Below are 16,155 nucleotides of genomic sequence, written 5' to 3'. Positions count from 1 at the left end.
ATGGATTACCTGTTACATTATACTCTGACAATGGTCCACAATTCATTTCAGAGACATTTGCGGAATACATGAGGACCACAGGTATCCACCATCATAAAGTAACTCCAAAATGGCCGCAAGCCAACGGAGAAGTAGAGAGACAAAATCAGTCCATTGAAAAACGATTGAGGATTGCACACGCAGAAGGACAAAATTGGCGAGAAGCATTGCTATCTTATGTGGCTGTCTATCGAGCAACGCCTCATGCAACCACTGGAAAAAGTCCTGCAGAAGCATTTTTTGGGAGAAAAATCCGCACAAAAATGCCAGAAATAAAGGAAATCCGAGACGATCAGGAGATGAGGGACCACGATGCTGAAAAGAAAGGTGCAGCAAAGCTGTACACAGATTCGAAACGTGGAGCCAAGTACTCAGACATCATGCCAGGAGATAATGTTCTAGTGAGGCATGAAACTGGTGGTAAGCTAGATACACCTTATTACCATCAACCCTATACTGTCGTATCCAGAAGTGGCAGTATGGTGACAGTCAAGTCTCCGACTGGAGTCCTGTATAAGAGAAATGTCTCAGGTGTAAAAAGGTACCAGTCCAGAGATACATCGAGCGAAGAGGTTGAAAGGCCAATACGAGATGCTGAAACTGAGAGACCTGATGATGTTCCAGAGGCAGTTACCAGCACTCCTGATGAAGTGACTAGAGCGCCAGAAACACCCGAAGCCGTGGCGAGCAGTATGTCCGACGCTGAGAGTGAACAACCGAGAAGCGACGACAATATCGCAGGCAGGCCGAAACGAAACCGGAAAGTGCCCAAACGATACGAAGACTTTGTGCCATAGTTTTAATAAGAACTTTGGGACAGTATTTTAATCTTATATCATAAAGTGCATGTATGAGTGCTGTAGGAAGTAAATTTTATGTAGTTGAGTTATAGTATTACCATTAGTTACGATGTTTGTATGTTTCCGAGGGATATTGGTAAATGAAGGTAAAGTTTATTTCTGATTAAAGGAGGGATGTCATGATAATGAATATGTATGAGATGTACAGGAAGTCATGTGGTATGAGAGAGAGATAAGAACACAAGCAGGAGAACAAAGGAAACGGGAAAATAAAGCCACTGAGAAGTTTACCTGATAAAACTTGTGTTTAATGTTTTATTAACTTCACATTTCGGGCCACAAATGTGACACCTGCCATTTTCCGAAGGTTTTTAGGCCCTTTTTGTCTCTATTCGGCGCTTTTAAAAACTTATTTAAATTATTTGTTTTTTTTATCCAGAGAGCAGACGGGAAGGACATTGATCTGACACTTCAACCAAAGAGTCACAGCACAACCAGCTTTGCCTGGAGTTCCATTCCCTAGAATGGATTTATTCACCGGTTTGAGGTACATTACTGATCAACTACAGAGAGCACTCCCCATTATGTATCCCCCACATCACTAAACCAGGCAGGCTGTCAGGGAATAACCAGCCTGGTGTTTGTCAGAGTTGCTGTGTGAGATGGTTACTGGAGTCAGATAGGGACTACACCTTGTGTTGGCCCACACCCCTTTACCATTGGGTCATGGCTGCCAAATTATGCACAAAATAAAGTTTAATCAGCAATGCTTTGGAGAAACAAAATGACAGATTCCATTGCTCAAGTACAAATCCCAGAGAGTTCCCCATGTACTTTAATCTACATTTGAGATTCACACTGAAGGACACCTTTTGGTCTGATTCAAGGGCTGTAAAAGTAATTTGCAGCTCTACTATGTGAGCTAACAACAATCTCCTGTTTCTATTCTTGGCAAAAAAAAAAGCTTGCAGTCCTTCCCTCTCCTCCCACAAGTAAGGGAACTGTCAAACAAACCACACAATGGAATCTGCTAGCAGTTTGTAAACCCTGGTCCATGAGATTGAACAGAGGCAACACAGGTGAAATTGGTGTCAGTGCTGTCATGAGTGTTGTGGGGGGGGGGGGGGGGGGGGAGGGTGGTTGAATCAATAATTTCTGTTTCGAAGGGGGTTACACATTCCCTCAAAAGCACTGGTTCCTCGGGGTCTTGCTTTTTGCCTGGGTCTTGAGAGGTGCAGAGCAGTTGTAGAGCCGGTTAACCTTCAGCAAGTCCAGCTCACTCAAGCCAACCCGCTGGCCAATGACAGCATCTGTCTCCATCAGTGGTGTCAAGGTTGGCTGTCCGTTCCTGGAAAATGCCGACCTAAAATTGGGCAAATGCACAATCGAAGCACGGTGCCGGTTAACAATGGCAAGGTTTGCACAGAGGTAGCCACCACGTTTAGAGCTGCTCACTCTGAAAGGAAGCATGCTGAAGTGACCAGGGTTGACCAGAGAGGAGAAGCATCCTGAAGTGACCAGGGTTGACCAGAGAGGAGAAGCATGCTGAAGTGACCAGGGTTGACCAGAGAGGAGAAGCATGCTGAAATGACCAGGGTTGACCAGAGAGGAGAAGCATGCTGAAGTGACCAGGGTTGACCAGAGAAGAGAAGCATGCTGAAGTGACCAGGGTAGACCAGAGAGGAGAAGCATGCTGAAGTCACCAGGGTTGACCAGAGAGGAGAAGCATGCTGAAGTGACCAGGGTTGACCAGAGAGGAGAAGCATGCTGAAGTGACCAGGGTTGACCAGAGAGGAGAAGCATGCTGAAGTGAACAGGGTTGACCAGAGAGGAGAAGCATGCTGAAATGACCAGGGTTGACCAGAGAGGAGAAGCATGCTGAAGTCACCAGGGTTGACCAGAGAGGAGAAGCATGCTGAAGTGACCAGGGTAGACCAGAGAGGAGAAGCATGCTGAAGTGACCAGGGTTGACCAGAGAGGAGAAGCATGCTGAAGTGACCAGGGTTGACCAGAGAGGAGAAGCATGCTGAAGTGACCAGGGTTGACCAGAGAGGAGAAGCATACTGAAGTAACCAGGGTTGACCAGAGAGGAGAAGCATGCTGAAGTGACCAGGGTAGACCAGAGAGGAGAAGCATGCTGAAGTGACCAGGGTAGACCAGAGAGGAGAAGCATGCTGAAGTGACCAGGGTAGACCAGAGAGGAGAAGCATGCTGAAGTGACCAGGGTAGACCAGAGAGGAGAAGCATGCTGAAGTGACCAGGGTTGACCAGAGAGGAAAAGCATGCTGAAGTGACCAGGGTTGACCAGAGAGGAGAAGCATGCTGAAGTGACCAGGGTAGACCAGAGAGGAGAAGCATGTTGAAGTGACCAGGATTGACCAGAGAGGAGAAGCATGCTGAAGTGACCAGGGTAGACCAGAGAGGAGAAGCATGCTGAAGTGACCAGGATTGACCAGAGAGGAGAAGCATGCTGAAGTGACCAGGGTTGACCAGAGAGGAGAAGCATGCTGAAGTGACCAGGGTTGACCAGAGAGGAGAAGCATGCTGAAGTGACCAGGGTAGACCAGAGAGGAGAAGCATGCTGAAGTGACCAGGATTGACCAGAGAGGAGAAGCATGCTGAAGTGACCAGGGTTGACCAGAGAGGAGAAGCATGCTGAAGTGACCAGGGTTGACCAGAGAGGAGAAGCATGCTGAAGTGACCAGGGTTGACCAGAGAGGAGAAGCATGCTGAAGTAACCAGGGTTGACCAGAGAGGAGAAGCATGCTGAAATGACCAGGATTGACCAGATAGGAGAAGCATGCTGAAGTGACCAGGGGTGACCAGGGTTGACCAGAGAGGAGAAGCATGCTGAAGTGACCAGGGTCGATTGGAAAGAGAAGAGGTGCAGAGGAAAAGAGGTGTTGCAGGATTTGGTGTGAGGCACCTCCTCTGGTGCAGGAAGCGGTGAGATTCATAAGATATAGGAGCAGGAATCGGCCATCTCATTTTGCCATTCAATGAGATCATGGCTAATCAGATGATAGGCTCATCTCCACCTACCTGCCTTTTCCTCATATCCCCTACTATGTAAAAATCTATCCAACCTTGTCTTAAATATATTTACTGAGGTCACCTCCACTCCTTCAATGGACAGCAAATTCCACAGATTTACCACCCTCTGGGAAAAGCAGCTCCTCCTCATCTCCATCCTAAATGTAATACCCTGAATCTTGAGGCTATGCCCCCTAGTTCTGGTCTCCCCCACCAATGGAAACAACTTGCCTACCTCTATCTGATCTATGCCTTGCATAGTCTTGTATGTTTCTATAAGATTACTTTTCATTCTTCTAAATTCTTGCGAGTGCAGCCCCAGACGACTTAATCTCTCCTCATGGGCTAACCCCCTCATCCCTGGAATCAACCTGGTGATCCTCCTCTGCACCGCCTCCAAAGCCAGCACATCCTTCCTCCAGTAAGGAGACCAGAACTGCACGCGGTACTCCAGATGCAGCCTCACCAGTACGCAGCTGGCCAGCAATGGAGGCTTAGAGATCAGGCAGGGTCAGGGCAGGGAGGACCACACCACACAGGTAACCTGGGCCAGTGGGTGCTGGTGAGATGCACAAGCGAAATGAGTCACAGGAGAAACCGAAGTAGAGAGGGATCAGATTCTAAGTAAGGGCCATTAAATCCAAACATTCAATGCAGGAGCGGGGTCTTGGAAACCACTCAGACCATTCCTCTTACCTGCTGTAATGCAAGATGGAACCATAGTCATATTTGGACTTCAACTTATTGGTGTTTTTCTTCAAGAAATTATGTTCATAACCTGAAACAGGCACATGGCAGGAATCAACTCATCAGAGCCCAGATATTCCTGAATAACAGGAATGAATCCAAATAAAAGTGAGTTAAATTTCACTGTCCTTGTTTATGCTTTTAAAAAATTATTTACAGTCAATTCCAGCCATTTAAACCCATGCTGCCCAATTACACCCAAACGAATTTCCAACCCAGTTCGTTTTGGAGGGTGGGAGGAAAGGAGCATCTGAGTGAAAATCATGTAGGTCACAAGGGGAATGTATAAACGCCCTACAGACAGCGGTGGACTCGAACCCTGGTCACCGGCACTGAAATAGCATCACATCAACCACTACACTTACTGTGCTGCCCTATCCATCATAGAATTAGGCCCTGCAGCCCAGCTCCTCCAAGTTGACTGTGATGTCCATCTGCACCAATTGTTTGCCACCACAGGCTGGTATTTGCCTGTGTCTTTTCCAAGTACCAGTCCATGTTCAGATACCGTTTAAGCAATGGAGTTGTACCACTTCCCTGCAGCTCATCCCAGATCTCCTCAGATCTCCTTGAATTTTTCCCCTCTCACCTTCAACTGTGCCCTCTGGTTCCAGACTCTCATCTCTTGGGGAGGGGGTGGGGGGGGGGGGGGGGGGAAACTGACTACTTATTTCACCTTTTCCTCTCAAACGTACAAACCTCCACAAGGACATCTCTTAGCCTTTACACTTCAGGCTCTCCAATCTCTCTTTGCAACTCCAATCCAGGCCACATCCTTGTGAATCTCTTCTGCACTCTCTCTATCGCTACCACATCCTTCCCATGGTGTAGTGGCCAGAACTGGACAAATTACACCATGCAGTTGAACCAGCATCACCACTTCCCAAAAGCCCAAGGTCTCCTGTACATCAATGCTCCCCAGGTCACTGCCCCTTGTACCACATGTCCTCCCCGATTCACTTGCCTGTCATCACTCTGCCCAACTTTCCAGCTGTATCATTTGACATGCTTTTTACCTCACTGCCCAGCTCAACTCCTAGGCTCCACACATCAATTGACCCTCTGATCCTTGAAAGGATATACTCTTTTTTGTTAACCTCCAACTCACACAAAAGGTTTAAGGATTCTCCTCAAACCAAGTCCCTTTTCCCACCTTATTTTCTCTATCTTCTATTAACCTCAATTGACTCAATCAATACTGGTTTCCAATACTGACAGATTCTTCTATCTCTCCCTGATCAAACCTTCAAAGCCTCTGTTAACCAAGCTTCCCAAATCCTGCATCTACACATTTTAATTTCTACCTTTGCTTTTCAACATTGAATGAATTGGGCAGAATGATCTTTGCTTCTTCATTGACAGGTGAACAGTAAAACTCTTGGTATTTGGCACCTATGGGATTTGGTAAATGCCAAATAAGTGAATGTTCCGGTTGCCTGAGGTTACGTGATTGGCGAACTAACAACGAGGCATGCCAGTTTTTCACTTCTGTATTTTTTTCCTATTTATTTTTTGCTTTCTTTTGCAGGTTGCTTGAATTCTGGATAACAGGGGTTTTACTGTACCAAGATAGAGTGGGCAGTCCAGCTGCTCAGACCATGCATAGCCCAGCAGGAAACACAATCCAGAGTACAGTCATTTCACAAATACAAGGTTTGTCCAGTACTCTGATAACAACAGAAAAAAAAACTGTCCTTGAATCTGGTAGTTTGTGAGATAAATCTATTAATATGTTGGCTCCAGGGTAGCAACAACTGTGGATGGAGATGAAGGCAACCTAGTGACATGGGATTGAATTCCCCACTGTCTGTAAGGAGTCTGTACGTTCTCGCTGTATTGAACCTTCGTGCATTTCTTCCGGGTGCTCCAGTTTCCTCCAAAAAAAAAGTGCGGGTACCCAAGGGAATTCAGGAGGAATTTCTGCACCGAGCACAAGGCGTTCCCTCCCAGTGGGAGTAACCGAGGGTCATATTTAAAGGAAGATTAGATAAGCACAGATTGAGGAAGAGAAAGACTTGTTGGGGAAATGAAGCTTACATGGTTTGTGGTGGATCACCTGGTTATCACAACGTTGTAACAGCGCCAGCGAACCGGGGTTCAAATCTGTCACTGTCTGTAAAGAGTTGGTGCGTTCTCCCTGTGTCTGCATGGGTTTCCTCCAGGTGCTCTGGTTTTCTTCCACCTTTCAAAGTGGACCAGGTTAATTGGGTGCAATTGGGCAGCATGGGCTCGTGGGCCAGAAGGGCCTTTTACTGTCTAAATTGAAATAAGTGTAAGGAATAACAAGAAAGTTTTACTAAATACTTGTTTATGGAGTGCAAATGTTGCTGAAACCACTGATCACCACAGCTGCAAAACAGGCCTTTCGGCCCATCTACTTTGTGCTAAACTATTATATTCCTCACCCCAATGACCTGCACCCATAATCGCTCCATACCCCTCCCATCCATGCTCCTGTCCAAATTTTTCTATAATATCAAAATCGAGCCCTGCACTCACCACTTCAGCTGGCAGCTCATTCCACACTCCCACTGCTCTCCGTGTGAAGTTCCCTCAAATGTTCCCTTAACCATCAATAATTCACACAAAGCTGAGTAGTGAAACAATCAGGCTTTTTTAACACCATCAAACAACCATCCACCTCCTTGACTGATCAGAGCAAAAGGAAAGGGGCAACCTGCAAGGGATTATGGGTAGGATCAATCTCAGAGAGAGATAGCAGCCAATCACGGTGTAATAGTGATTTTCCACATCCATGTCCTGCAGTTCTTCTCTCAGAAATGCCCAGTGGAAAAGGTTTGCTTGCATTAATCTCTACCAATGGTTCTCAACCTTTTAATTCCACTCACACACCACTTTAAGTAATCCCTTACTAACCACAGAGCTCCTGTGACATCCTGTGCTACAAGTGCTCTGTGGTTACTTAAAGTGGTATGTTTGTGGAAAAGAAAGTTGACAACCTCTGATCTATACCCCTCATAATTCTGTACACCTCTTTCAAATCTCCCCTCATTTTGTCCCTTATGTACATCTGTAGAAGCCCTTAGGATTTTCATTCACCTTGCCTGCCAAAGCCACCCTCCTCATTTCCTTGCATTGTTTTTATACTCCTGAGGTTCTTCATTTACTCCTTGTTGCCTATACCTGCTATATACTTTCTTAACCAGATTCTCATTATCCCTCGAGAACCGTTATGCCTGTTAACTTTTCCTTTAATCCTGACAGGAGCATACTAACTCTGTACTCTCAAGATTGTGTCTTTAAAGGCCTCCCACTTACCAGACACATCATTGCCAGAAAACAACCTGTCCCTATCCACCAGATCGTTTCTCGTTCCCTCAAAATTAATCTTAGAATCTCAACTCAAGGACCAGACCTATCCTTATCCATAATTGAATCCAATGGTATTACGATTACTGGACCCAAAGTGTTCCCCTACACCAGGGGTGGCCAACCTTTTAATTTAGACATACAGCACGGTATCAGGCCATTTCAGTCCACAAGTCCTTGTCACCCAATGAATCTTTATCCCCGGTACGTACTCGTGGGCCAAAACTGTGCTGTATGTCTAAATTAAAAATTAAAAGGTTGGCCACCCCTGCCCTACATACACTGGTCTGTTTCCCAAAAGGATATTCATTCCAGTCAGCACATACCTAATTACCTTTAGTTAAGAGCCAAATCAACCAGACAGATGGGCTTTGCCAATGCCAGCAGACAGTGTCAATCCTTAGACCAATCAGACTCAGTCCCAGGAGGAATTCGACATCATGTCTTCAGTTCAAAAGCCTACACCTCTGGCTGCTGTTCCAGTAACCTGTACCCAAACCGAGGGCCAAGAGAGCCACTTGGCAGTGCAAGGGTTAACACTGGTTATGCCAAGAGGAAGTGAAAGGGGCAAGAACACATTACCAGGTCTCACATTCTTCCACCCGATCTTGATGTACTTATCGCGGTCGCTCCTTGTGTGCTCGTGCCAGAATCCCAGGGAGTGCATTAGCTCATGTTCAACAACTCCCTTTCCCTTCGTCAGGCACTGCTGGTTCAGTGAGATGAGCTGCATCCCACCGACTCGTCCCACGGGCGCATAACACCTGAAAGACAGAGGCAAAGGATCATCAAACCTGGGACAGCATCACCTGGAGAGATTGTCTTTGGGACGTGGACAACGCTGGCAATGCAAACATCAACCACCTTAATCCGAGAAGCCGGTGTAGAACCCACCACCTTGTGGCTCGCACTTGCAGCGATCTGATTTCATCGCCTGGAGATCATTTCAAGCAAAAAGATTTGCAAAAACAGCTCAATAGATTGAATAGTAAAGATTCTTAATCCTGCATTTTATTCAAGATTTACTTAATTAAGGCTTCCATGAGGTAAACAAGAAAGTCTGCAGCCGCCGGTGTCTAGGGCAGGATGCAAACGTGCTGGAGAAACTCAGCAGGTCACGCAGCATCCAGAAGAAGCAAAAGGCATTGACATTTCGGTTCCAAGCCCTTCCTGCCCTCTCCTTTCAATGGATGCTGCTTGTTTTCTCATCTCCAGCACCTTTGTGGCCTTAATTAAAGCTTCCACTCCAGGATCCTTTCCAGGATCAATATTCTATCATCCATATTTGAGATAGATAGGTAGAAGAAGAAGAGGAGGCGGGGCTAGTGCAGGAAAATGGCCAACTGAAGGACTAATCTCAGATTGAACAGAGGCCAGGCACGCAATCCCAGCTGGGTCTTATGCTTCTTACCAACATCAGGATTGATGTTCCCCGGGACTGGACAGGATATATCCCAGGTTGCTATGGGAAGGGAGAAAAGACATTGCTGGGGCTTGGTGATGATCTCTGCATCTTCCTTGGCCACAGGAGAGGTGTGAGAGGATTGCAGAATAATAAATGTGGCCCCCTTGTTTGAAAAAACAGTAATAGGGAGAATCCTGGAAATTATACACCAGGGAGTCTTTTGGCAGTGGTGGGCAAACTATTGGAGAGGATTCTTAAGGATAGGATTTCTGAGTATTTGGAGAAGTAGTCTTCTCGGGGATGGTCAGCATGGATTTGTGAGGGGAAGGTTATGCCTCACAAGCCTAATTGAGTTTTTTGAGGAGGTAATAAATTAATTTGATGAAGGTAGGGAGATAGATATGCATATTGATTTTAGTAAGGTATTTGACAAGGATCCCCATGAGAGAATCATTCAGAAAGTCATGGGATTCGTGGCTATGTCGATTCAGAATTGGCTTGCCCGTAGAAAGTAGTGGGCGGAAAATATTCTGCCTGGAGATTGGTGTCTAGTGGAGTTCCGCAGGGATCTGTCCCCACCCCCCCCCCCCCCTCTTTGTGGGTTTTTTTTCTAAATAACCTGGATGAAGAAGCGAAGGACGGGTCAGTAAATTTGCAGATGGCACGAAGGTTGGAGGAGGTGTGGATAACATTAAAGCTTGTTGTAGGTTACAAAAGAATATAGACAAGATGCAGTGTTGGGCGAAAAGTGGCAGATGGAGTTTCAATCTGGATAAGCATGAGGTGATGCATTTGGGAAGGTCAAACCTGAAGGAGGCATACCTACAGTGTGGAAAGTGTCCCAACCCATTGGTCTCTAAAAGTTTCCATGCAGGTTGATAGGATAGTTAAGAAGGCCTATGGTATGCTGGGCTTCATTGGTCGGAGATTAAGTTCAAGAGACTGTTAGCAGAGTGGTTAGTGCAATGCTGTTACAGCCCCAGCAATCAGAGTTTGGATCCAGTGCTGTCTGTAAGCAGTTTTCACGGTCTTCCTCTGTCTGTGTGGGTTTCCTCCCATTCTTCAAAATGTATGGGGGTTGTAGGTTAATTGGGTGACATGGTCTTGTAGGCCAGAAGGGCCAATACTGTGCTGTATGTCCAAATTTAATTTTATGTCACGCTGTAGCTCTATAAATCTCTGGCGAGACCACACGGAGTATTGTGTTCAGTTCTAGTCACTTCATTATAGGAAGATGTGAAAGCTATGGAGAGGGTGTAAAGGAGATTTACCAGTAGGTTGCCTGGATTGGAAAGCATGATTAACAGATCTAAGCCTTTTCTCTTTGGAGTGAAGAAGGATGAGAGGTGAGTTAATAGAGGTCTAAAAGATTATGAGAGGGATAGATAAGCCAGCACCTTTTTCCCAGGGCGGGAGTAGCAAACACCTCCCATGCAAGTACCTAGACAATGTTCTCATTAAATCAAACCCACATTCATTATCTTCACTGGCAGCTCGTTCCACATTCTCACCACTCTCTGAATGAAGAAGTTCACTCTAATTTCACCTTTCACCCTGAACCCATGCCCTCTAATTCTTGTCAACCCCAACCTCAGTGGGAAAAGCCTACTTGCATTGACCTCATCTATACCCTGCTGCCTTAATATCGTTCAAAGGTCCTGTCAGATTTGAACTGCTTAAACCTTGCATCCACTCCTTCGTTCATTCTCCTTAATTGTGAGCAATACAGAAAAATGACGTGTGACACCCAGGGGAACTTTCACAGAGGACTAGAGGCAGCAACCTGCATCCAGGGACAGAGCAGAGAACATTCAGAAAGGCCAAACCTTATGGGTTGGGGATCTGTCCGTACCCATGAATCGGCTGAATAGAAATGAAGTCCTCCTCATCAGTGTGTGGGACAAATCGGACGCACGTGAACTTTTCAAAGTCCCCGAAGCCTCGGCTGATGGCACCCCAGGTCCATTCGTCTGGAGCAAAAGAAGAATGTCGTCTGTATTTGGGAAAAAAGACAAATCCACAGAGCCATCGAAACCAGCTGTACAGGCCCTTCAGCCCATCTAGTCCACGGTGTTCCACTGACTTGCCTTCAGACCATACCCCTCCCATCCATGTACCTGTCCAAATTGTTCTTAAATGTCAAAATTGAGCCTGGATTCACCACTCTCTGTGTGAAGAAATTTCCCCCTAACATGCCTTTTAAACTTTTCCTCTTTCATCTTTAACCCATGTCATCAGGTTCTTGTCTCATCCCAAGCCTAGTGGAGAACGTATGCTTGCATTCACTATCTATACCCCTCATAATTTTGAAAACAAATCTCCTTTGTTCTCCAACACTCCGGGGAATAAAATCCTAACCTATGGAACGTTCCTCAGTAACTCAATTCCTCAGGACCCAGCAACATCCTTTGTAAACCTTGTCTACACTCTTTCAATCAAATGCTGCACAATAAAACATCTGAAAATTGATTCAGAACCTGGAGGGACTTGGATGTGGATGTAGGTGATCTACAAGTTCAGAGAGGATATGAAGTGGCGTTGAATGTCATGAGGCCAGTCTTAGGCTTCAGTGACTTCAGTGTGTTGGTGAGAAATGACAGATAGTTTAATCCAGTTGACTAGGCAAGAACATACCCCTTGAAAGGGTGGAGGGGGTGGCAGGGGTGCCAGGAGGTTTGACTGGGTCAGGGTCAGGAAAGGAACAGGTCACAAGTCCACCCTCGTCCAACGGACACTGGGCTTCCCAGCAAAAGCCTCCCTCCCACAGAAGGTCGCAAGGATATTACAGCAGGGCAGCTCTCAGCAAACTGCCACTTCAGCCCTTTCCAGTTACTGCAGTCCCTAACCCTGCTGGGTGGTGCTCACTGGTCTCCAGCACACTCCCAATGCCTCTGGGCTTAGCGCGAGTCACAGCCTCCCACTTGGGGGTGCAAGAGCAGGAAATGAAGCCTGCCAGCTCAGGAACACCCACTACACTGGCCCTGGAGCCAGTCTGCAACCTGAGTGTCTCAGAGATTTACACCGAGACCCAGCAGAGGAAGGAGGGGGTCGGAAGGGAGAGGATCCTTGGCCCCATCACACCACACCTGCACCCACCTGTTCATTCAATAATTAAAAAAAAAATTTAGATACAGTGCAGAAACAGGGGAACTTTCACCTAATTACATCCAATTAACTTACAGCTTTCATTACGTTTCAAACAGTGGGAGGAAACTGGAGCCGCCAGGGAAAACCCAGACAGACATGGGGAGAATGCACAAACTCCTTACAGACAATGTGGGATTCGAACACCGGTCCTGATCGCTGGCGCTCTAACGGCTTTGCGCAAACCACTATGCTAATCATGCTGATCCCCCCCCCCCCCCCCCCACCAACAAGTGAGCCAGAACTTTCACTGCCCGTCACCGCCAGCTGGAGACAGCTCACTTTGTTCCCCGCTTACCGTACTCCGGCGAGATCTCGTATGGAATCCTCACCACACCATCTGGCGACTTGTGCCATATTTGGGTTTTGGATGTCCCTGTGTTCCACCAGAGCTGAGTAGAGGAGAGGAAGCTCCAGGTCATGGTCCAACAGAGCTGAGGATCTCACACCGTGACTACCCTCTGGACAGACAGCAGGGCCCAGGGCCCACATTCGCTGGGCAAGGATCCCTCCAAGCATGGACCAAGATATCAAAGTCAGCCCTGACCACATCAATGGTAAAAGGAATGCATTGGATCCCACAGCATCTGCTGGCCATCAGTGGATACTGACCTCTAGGGAGGGAGATAGCGGACAAGGAAGGAGTGCTCCCATCCCCACCCATCCCCTCACCTGCTCCAGCACCAAGCTGCATATAGATCCGCTGAGGTGCCAGCTGAAGGTGATGCACCATCTTTCTTCCTGACCCATCTCACGAGATGTAGAACATGTCCCAATGAGCCAAGGTACAATGAAACATGGAACCATACAACAACACAATATAGAAACAGCCCCTCCCCCCCATCTAGTCTGTGCTGAAATATTATTCTGCCTGGTTCCATTGATCTGCACCAAGACCATATCCATCCCATCCATGTACCTGACCAAATGTTTCCTTAAATGTCGAAATCTAGCCCCCATTTACCACTTCAGCTCGCAGCTTGTCCACACTCCCAGTGTGAAGATGTTCCCTGCAATGTTCCCTTTAAAGATTTCACCCTTAACCCATGCCCTCTAGTTTTTGTCTCACCCATCCTCAGTGGAAAAAGCCTACTTGCATTTACTCTGTCCATACCCATCATAATTTTGTCCACCACTATCAAATCTCCCCTCATTCTCCAACACACCAGGGAATAAAGTCTTAACCTGTTTAACCTTACCCTCAAAACCTGGCAACATCCTTGTAAATCTTCTCTTCATTCTTTCAATCTTATTAATATCCTCCTGTCATGCGGTGACCAAAACTGCACGCAATACTCCAAATTTGGCCTCACCAAAGTCTTGTACAACTTCAACCCAACTTTCGAACTCATCACCCTGATTTATGAAGACCAGTATGCCAGAAGCTCTCCCTTTATGACCCTCACATCACAAGACGTGGAGGAAGATGGAAGAAACTCACAGGTTTGATGATATCGCCTTCAACAAGGAAGTTTTGCCAGGGCTTCTCACGTTGAAGGATACCTGCAATCAGAAGATGGAAGTGTAGCAGCTGAACTCAACAGCCCAGAGTAAAAAGAGAGCTGTCAGTGTCAAGAGGGAAGCCGCCAACTCAAGGCTCACCTGCTGCTGGAGAAGGCTTTGCTACAGGAAAATCGGTGTTAAACAGCAACACCCAGGCAACCAGTGCTTTTCTAGAGCACATTTCCATTTGCTGGGCATCAGAGATTTCTCTCAGTCAAGAAAGCTCCCTGCTCCAGTCATCAAGCAAACACCTCCAGCAGCTGCCAAGAATAGCGTACCCCATTTACACTGGATCAAACAAAGGTCAGGAACATACTCTGGGTAATCCTAACGATCGCCTCCTCTTCCACAAGCATGGGTTTGACGTGAAGATTATCCAGCTGGGCGATGCTGCTTGGCTCATTAATGTCTCCCCACCCTGTGGTGGCAAAAGGAATTAAAAGCATCATTTAACCAAGACAAATAATATAGAAAAATTCCACACCCAACTTACAAAACAAATGCAAAGACTTACCTCTCTGTACAAGAGGCAAGGTGAAGTACAGGAATCTCAGCATTCTGAAACATGAATCCATGATGCAAGAAACTACCAGTCAATGTCTCTGTAATGAGGAAATATAAGCATAGAAAACAACAGCACAGAAACCAGGCCATTCAGCCCTTCTAGTCTGTGCCAAAACATCATTCTGCTAGTCCCACTCACCTGCACCCATTCAATAACCCTCCAGACCTCTTTTGTGATTAAGCTGATTGAAACGGCTTTGCTGCATTTGAATTCTTCAGCCAACTCTGATCAAAACCATTCCCATCTGTTAACTGTGGAACTTGAAGCTATTTTACCCCTTTCAGAACTGCCTCAGGGTGACTGCAAACACCAACGTCGTGCCACACTAAACAAAGGGTGTCAGCTTGAAGAGATATTTCTGAACTTGTACGTGGACACCTTGCATGAGTCGAGCTCACCCACAATCCTTCCGGTTCTTCTCTTTGCCACCTCCAGGATGAGGTAGTAGAATCAGAACAGGTTTATGTGCAAAGTACACACAGCTGAGAGTTGTGGCGACGAAGGGGGAAAATGATATTTGAGGATAGGATGAAGTAAATAGAGAGTGAGGGAGAGAGAGAGATGGAAGGAAGAGCAGGAATCCTAATCTCAAATATGTGCTGAATGTGCCTTGTTTTGAAGTTTATCTCTGGGCTGACCCGACCCATTGTAATCATTAAAATTATGAAAATATCGTCCATTCGAAGGTCAAACAACCAAAGAGTTGTCTCGTCTGACAATATCTTGGAATTCAACTTCTGAATTCTGAAAGATAACATAAATAGCTTCTCCAGCAATGAAGTGAAAGCCTTCACCTCAGAGAAAACGCATTCAAGTCCTGCTCAGAACTGGGGTAGACGCCAAGGAATCTAAACTGTGAGTCCGCCCTGACCAGATAGGCAATGGAAACACAGAAACACTGAAGGAACTCGGCAGGTCTCACAGGAGGTAAAGATATATTTGCAAACTTTCATGTTTCACCCCAGATAAGCTTTAAGCTGCAGGAACTCAGTGGGTCAAGAAGCATCAGTAGCAGAAAATGAATTAACATTTCATCGGGTCTGTGTATCCATTTCTGGTTTAAAATTCTCATCGTTGGAATCAAACCTCTTTTTAACTCATCCCTTCCTTCCTCTGTAACCTCTTCTCTTTAGTTGCTCAATCAATGATAATTTAACTCCCTCACTGTGAAGATGAAGGGGGTTTTAAAAATCCATCCTCTTTGGTTAATTTTTTATCATCTGCCCTATTAGCTCGAATGTCTTGGTGTCGAATTGTGTGAGAACTCCAGTTACAATATTTTCTGGATATTCTGAGTGCTTAACTTTTAAAAAAATTTATACATACAGCACAGTAACAGGTTATTTCGGCCCACGAGCCCGTGGCCACCCAATTAACCTACACCCCCCCCCCCCACCCACCACCGTACACATTTTTTGGAGGGTGGGAGGAACCCAGAGGAAACCTGCACAGCCACGGGGAGAACATAAAAGCACCTTACAGACAGCACTGGATTCGAACTTGGTTCACTGGTCCTACTAACAGTGTTGCATTATAATTAAAAGTCACTAGATTTGTTGAGCTTAGACTTTAGCAAGGCCTTTGACAAG

The 16,155-nt window shown here is 46.3% G+C and overlaps 1 protein-coding gene across 1 annotated transcript; it reads right to left on the bottom strand.

The window, feature by feature from the left end:
* Nucleotides 1-1,151: 1,151 nt before the first annotated feature.
* On the bottom strand, nucleotides 1,152-15,082 carry LOC138752426 (astacin-like metalloendopeptidase). The gene is made up of 9 exons (XM_069915281.1): nucleotides 14,705-15,082; nucleotides 14,516-14,603; nucleotides 14,318-14,419; nucleotides 13,940-14,001; nucleotides 12,797-12,890; nucleotides 11,207-11,324; nucleotides 8,532-8,713; nucleotides 4,569-4,650; nucleotides 1,152-2,202 (listed from the first exon to the last, which is right to left on the bottom strand). The coding sequence occupies exons 2-9, from the start codon at nucleotides 14,574-14,576 to the stop codon at nucleotides 2,022-2,024; spliced, it is 882 nt and encodes a 293-aa protein (XP_069771382.1). The 5' UTR covers nucleotides 14,577-14,603; nucleotides 14,705-15,082; the 3' UTR covers nucleotides 1,152-2,021.
* Nucleotides 15,083-16,155: the final 1,073 nt, after the last annotated feature.

The sequence above is a fragment of the Narcine bancroftii genome, chromosome 2 (genome assembly GCF_036971445.1).
Source record: "Narcine bancroftii isolate sNarBan1 chromosome 2, sNarBan1.hap1, whole genome shotgun sequence".
Classification (NCBI taxonomy): domain Eukaryota; kingdom Metazoa; phylum Chordata; class Chondrichthyes; order Torpediniformes; family Narcinidae; genus Narcine; species Narcine bancroftii.
This window is presented reverse-complemented; position numbering and strand designations above follow the sequence as displayed.